The sequence below is a fragment of the Octodon degus genome, unplaced genomic scaffold, assembly GCF_000260255.1.
Source record: "Octodon degus isolate 3935 unplaced genomic scaffold, OctDeg1.0 scaffold00158, whole genome shotgun sequence".
Lineage (NCBI taxonomy): Eukaryota > Metazoa > Chordata > Mammalia > Rodentia > Octodontidae > Octodon > Octodon degus.
The window spans coordinates 2,686,048-2,692,325 of NW_004524734.1; the positions used below are offsets into that span (position 1 = coordinate 2,686,048).

The 6,278-nt window shown below is 42.0% G+C and overlaps 1 protein-coding gene across 1 annotated transcript in view; it reads right to left on the reverse strand.

The window, feature by feature from the left end:
* Rfc1 (replication factor C subunit 1) overlaps nt 1–6,278 on the reverse strand; it is a 96,321-nt gene that overhangs the window by 17,890 nt on the left and 72,153 nt on the right. Inside the window, exons 12-13 of the mRNA XM_023702767.1 lie at nt 4,228–4,636; nt 2,204–2,316 (exon numbers count right to left, since the gene is read on the reverse strand). Coding sequence (XP_023558535.1) covers nt 2,204–2,316; nt 4,228–4,636 — 522 coding nt within the window. The remainder of the gene's footprint in view (nt 1–2,203; nt 2,317–4,227; nt 4,637–6,278) is intronic.

Below are 6,278 nucleotides of genomic sequence, written 5' to 3' on the forward strand. Positions count from 1 at the left end.
TTTTTTTTTTAATATAGGGTCTTACTATGTTGTTCAGGCTGGCCTCAAAGTCACTGAGATTCCCCTGCTTCAGCCTCCTGAGTACTGGGATTATAGGTGTGGACCACCACACTTGGCAATGCCTTCATGTTTCATTACCTAAGAGTTGTACTCACAAATGTAAGGATTATGAAAAAAATACTGCTTTGCATTTACAAATACAGTAAAAACAATGAAATTTTATTCTCTGGGGGGAATTTTTTATCCTCTGAAAAAAAATAATTTTTATCCTCTGATCTATAGAACAAAGATGAGAAACCATCAATTTATACAATAGAGAACGGGGAAATCCAGCAGTAAATTTAATCTCACATTTTGTTAAGAACCCATGCACTCTGATTTGTTTTAGTACCCAGCAAATTAGGTCCGGTAACTGTCTAGACATCCAGCAAGAATAGAGAAAACAAAGGCAGAATCACACAGTAGTGAAGACAACAACGACATGTCACATGGCCTGGGCTCATAACACTCCTTCTGCCACAAAAAGATGACAACAGGACATATATTTAGGACACAGAAGAGTGATGAGGGAGTATGAAAAAAATCTGTATTTTTCAGGATCTATAACATTTATATACTGGCTGCATATGCTTTATCTGAAATACTTGGAACCTGAGGTATTTGAGGTTTCAGATTATGTAATATGTATACCAACTTTACTGTTTGAGTATCCACTAATCCAAAAATCCAAAATTCAAAATCTGAAATTTGGGTTTCAAGGCCGGTCACAGTAGCACACATGCCTGTAATCCTAGCACTTGGGAGGCTGAGGTATGAGAACTGCCGTGCACTTGAAGCCAGCCTAGGCTACAGAGTGAGTTCAAAGACAGCTGGTGAGGCTGGACATGGCGGCGCATGCCTGTAATCCCAGCGCTGGGGCAGGTGAAACAGTAGGATCACTACAAGTCTGAGCTGCATAGTGAGACCCTGTACCAAACACATTTTTTAAAAAAAGACAGCTTGAACTATCTATATTATAAGACCTTAGTCAAAAAAGAAAAACAGAGTTTTGGGTTTCAGAGCATTCTGTATTTCAGATTTTTATATTAGGGATGCTTGACCTGTAAGATAATACACCAAGTGCTAACACACTAGCTCACAGGCACACATTATCTATTACATTAGTCTGCCTTCCTCTGGGGTTTCCCTTTGGAAATCCCTAAGAAACTTTGATCCTGCAGGGTATCCTAAGTAGCATGATAACATCTCCTGCTGTCCTGCTCCATCTTCCCTGAGGTATAAACCAACCCCTTGCCTGTATATGCAGCACAAATACACTTCCTGCCTGTGTGGATTAGAAGGAGAATGTCCCTCAAAGACAAGGTGCCCAGAGTTGAGGTATGTGCAAGGAGACTGGATCACAAGCGTGTAATATTCATCATAAGAACTGAGTGCATAAGTAAGTGTGCTGGTAAAAGGCGGGGCCTGGACAGAAGAGGTGTGTCAGAGGAGGTGCACCACTGCTGGTGTACCTCCCTCCTTCACAGCTCCCCTTCGTGTTTCTTAGCTGTCCTGAGGTAAGCCATCTCCCTCCACCAAGCGCTCCCACCATGTTTCTATCTTGAAGCCAGATGACCATGGACTGAATCCTCTTAACCATGTGCTAAATTAAACCTCTCCTCTTTTGAACTGTAGGTGATGGGTACTATGTACCACCAACAGGGAGCTGACCAATTCACTGCCTTAGTCATGAGTAGCTAGCTATCTTGGTTATCAGTGTAAATGGTACAGTAGCACACTGCTGCTGTTATTTTACTTAATGACAGCTCCAAAGAGTAAAAGTACTAATGCAAAAAAGGCACCAGGGTATAAAACATGGAAACGGAAGGACAAGCTAACTTTGTATAGCATGTGGCAATGTAGCAGGGCATACAGAAAGAGGGCATAGCATCCAGTACTATCTGCAACTTCAAGAATTCACTGGGGGTCTTGGTTTAGGGAGGACTAATATACCAAAATAATCAATATAATGGGTAACATTTTTTATTTTTAAAAGCATGAAAATGAGAAATATCACCAGAACAAAATTCCTAAAAGTGATTTTAAATATATAGAGCAGATTTACACATACACAACTTTTACCTACTCTCCTATGTAAGCGTTTCTCCTACTCAGGACTACTCAGGAGTAGGTTCTCCTTCCAACCACACAATTGAGCACCCACCTGACACACAAGAGAAGCTGTAGTAGTCTTGCCAACACCTGGAGGGCCCGAGAGCAGTGCTGCTTTGTAACTAGAACCATCATCTTTGCCAGCAAATTTACCAAACTTTGCTGCTAGAGAAAAAGAAATTCCAGAGTGTTAAACCTATATTAGCTAACAGAAATTTGTGAACAGAAGTGTGCATTCTCTGCCTAGAGCGGCAGCCCCCACTTAGTCTTAAGTCTGCAGAAACTTTTCTACAAATCGTAACAGATCTCTGCTGAATAAAATTCTACTTCATATATCATCTCTGCCCAAAATTAAAAAACTAAAACTAGTATTTAGTGCAGTATTTAGTTAATATTTAGTTTAGCTAAAAATAAAAAATTAAAATTAATTCCCTTGCAAACTCTGATATGAAAGGAACATATGGTTTCCTTTCCTATAGAAGCACATGCCAGGGAGCACACTGCCAAGGCTCGTGTCTGCATCCACCTGTCTCAGCTGGGAGTGCTTTAGTCCAGACTTAGCTCTTCCTCCATAAAGTGAGGCGCAACACCAGTACCACAGCTGGTGTGGGTGCTGTAAACAGGACAAGGCTGAGCACAGAGCCTGCTGTGTTTGTGGCAAGAAATAATAGCCAGCAGGATTGGCTACCTGCAAGAGACGGAGCTGACGATACATGGGCACCACCGTGCACAGCTCAACTCTCCCCATTGCCACATGGGCTCTCACACAGGAAGGGACTCAAAGTGTGCCCACATCCCAGATAAGTGGGTGCCACTCTGCTTGCCAGGGCCAGTGTGGGGAAGGCAGCCTGTCGCTCGCCTGAGACCTAGTCTTCTCCAGCACAAAACACTTAGCCCTTATTAAGGTGGACTTTATATGTGGTTTCTGAAAAAAAAGGACTCATACTTAATCCTGTATCATCATACTTTAAATATTTAACAGCTATGAAGAAAGCCATCTGGCTTTGTTGGCGATGTCTAACAACCAAGTAGTTATTAATGAGCCAGTCACCACTTTGAGAATTTGCCACAGTGCTCACAACATCTGTCCTATTTCTCACAGGGCAGTGGTGAAAGTTACTAACATCTGTGGCCTATAACTGCACTTCCAAAAGTACTTTGGACATTAAAGACAAGTTTGGCTTTTCATGCTCCATGACAAATATGTGGTGAAAATATGCATACAGAAACTACCACAGCACAGGCCTCTCAAGCCCGCCTAGAGCAAATCACAAGTGCTCCTGGGAATCTAGGCTCGGTGTGAGTGCCTCAGCTACTGACTCATGCCTTATCCAAGTGCCCTGGCATTCTCGAGAATCAACCAAGCTCTGGACATGCTTCCTCCACCCAACCTTTACCCTTCCCTTCACCTAGCTGTAGCTATCTCTTACTTGGTTTCCAAATCTCATACTATCTACCTCGTTCTACAAGGATGAGAATGCACATCTTTGTAGAATAAGCTCAGTAGAATAAGCACTTGCCTGGCAAGCGCAAGGGCCTGAGTTCAATCCCCGGTACTGCAAAAAAAAAAAAAAAAAAAGTAGAGAATGTACATCTTCATCCCTGAACACACCTCCACCCTGTAGTACCCTATACTTACCCCTGGGACTTGGTATGATTTATTTGTGTATGTACAGGAGAGTAAAGCCAAGAGACCTGCATACTGACCTATGTCCTCAGCTCTTTTAGAATTATTTTTTAAATTCTGACATAAGGTCTAACTAAGTTGTCCAAACCTGCCTCAAATGTGTGATCTTTCTGCCTCAGCCTGTGTACTGGGATTTCAGGTATGTGCCACCACCCCTGGCTGGCACACTACCTTTTAATGGGTGGTCTGTATGTCTTCCTCAGTGTCTGTGAGCTCCTGAGGAAGGCAGCTTTGCTCACCATGGTGCCACGAAGGTCTAGCAAAGCACCTGGGCTCAGAGCAAGCTGCTAAGCAATGCTGCTTAACCGATGAATTTCCCTTGCTCATGTGTGCACAGGAGCAATTGCATATTGACAGACACACAGAAATGAGTAAAGTTGTAAAATCACCATGCTTTTTCTCATCAGGAGAACTTTTGTGCCAGTTTCGGAGCCAGCGGAGCAACTTATTGGCACAGCTCTGGTCGCCTTGCTGTCCAATTATGGTCTTGAGTGAGGTTGGCTTATATTTATCCACCCAGAGTAAACTGTCCACTCTGCTTTCGTTGCTGTCACCAGCCAACTCCCTAGGCCTGCTGTCACCACTTGTTTCCTTGGTCACCTGCTCCTTGAAGTCCAGGCCTCTCCGAAACACATTTGTTACCTCTGTTTCCTTTTTTATTGTCTTAGTAGAGCTGTCTCTTTTAGGAGTCTGCTTGTTCTTTTTAGATTCTGATTCGTTCTTGCTTGGACTAATTTTTCTTTTTCCACGGTTATTTTTTTGGGGTGTTGTCTCCAATTTGGACTTTGCTTTCTCCATCTTAACAATTAGAAAAGAAAGAGAAAAAGAAATCTGATGAGACTGAGAACATTCTGCTAAATGACTTCCAAGGGGGCAGCGTGAGATCTGTGTGATCTTAACCTGGGCTGATCTCGTGATGGACACTACTGTTGGGGAAAAAAAATGGATAAAGAAGCCAGACACAAAATGCCACATGTACTGTGTGATTCTACTTAAACAAAATGTCCAGTATAGGCAAATCCAGAAAGTACAGTAGTGATTGCCAGGGAGTAGGCATGAGGAGTGACTGCAAATGAAAACAGGATAGGAGAAGCTGTTCTAGGACTAGACAGTGGTAGACACTCATGAATACATTAAAAACCACTGATTTATACACCATAAAAGGATGAAATTTATGGCATATGAATTATATCTCAATTTCAAAAACTATTAACTATCTTTGTCAGTGGATGCTAAAACTCATGGATAAATGTTTAAGAAGAAATAGGATAGTAGCATCAGCTTAAGTATCAGCCACCTTAACCAAGTAATCACATAAGACACTGATATCAACATCAGGTGCCTGTGACGCTCTGAGAAACACAAGACCACTCCTGTGGTATTCTTGCCAAAGATGCATAACCTCAATAGAATCATAAGAAAGCACCAACTAAACCCAAACTGAGAGCCCACAAAACAACCCACATTCATCAGAAGTGTCAAGATCCCAAGAAGCCAAGGACTAAAGAAGTAGCACAGGCCAGAGAGGAACTGCCATAGGCTGGACAACTCAGTGTAATGTTGGATCCTGGGACAGAAAAAGGACAACAGGAGAAAATGTGAAGTGCAACTAATATGTGTAATTTACAATCTGATATCAGTGTTAAGTCCTTGGTTTTTACCACTTTACTATGGTTAAGCAATAAAAATCATTTCCTGAGATTTTTCTTTTAATTGTTGTTTTTTTGGTTTTTTTTAAATTTTAGTACAGGGCCTACAGGGTCTCACTATACAGATCAGACACCTAGTGATCCTCCTGTTTTCAGCCTCCCAAGCGCTGAGATTACAGGCACACGCCACCACGCCCAGTCTTAGCTGCTTTCTCAGCACACCCCTGGATGAGGCTGGCACAGCACAAAGGGGATCAAACCCTGTCCCTGCACCTGTCTAAGCAGAGCTATTTGGCCAGCCCTCCAGCCCTCTAAGATTTTGCTAACTAGAATATACTGGATGGACTACATCCCATTTCGATGACATACTAGAGATACTACTCTTGGGTTGCTGACAGACATGTGTCCCAAATATGGAGAAGACAATTATATACTTAGAATTAATAAGGCTAACACTAAAGGAGAGACACAAAATGAAAGGGTTCAGAAAATATGTGTCTCGAGATGCAGAAGTTCCTAGACAAAAACTTTTCCTATTCATAGCTTAACTTAGATGTCTTGCCTGGCATAGTTCAGATCAGATGCAACAGGCCATTTTCATTAATAATTTTTGTCCCCAAGGCTGCTGCCTATTGATTAAAAATGCAAAGTATCAAAATTGCATCCTAACCATTCCTTTCTGCAAAGAAAAATAAATAAATAACTCTAAAGTCTACTAGTATGTGAAAAGCAGTATTTATAAATTAAGTATCAAGAGCGCAGGCCCCGCGAGTGAGTGAGACGACCCAGGC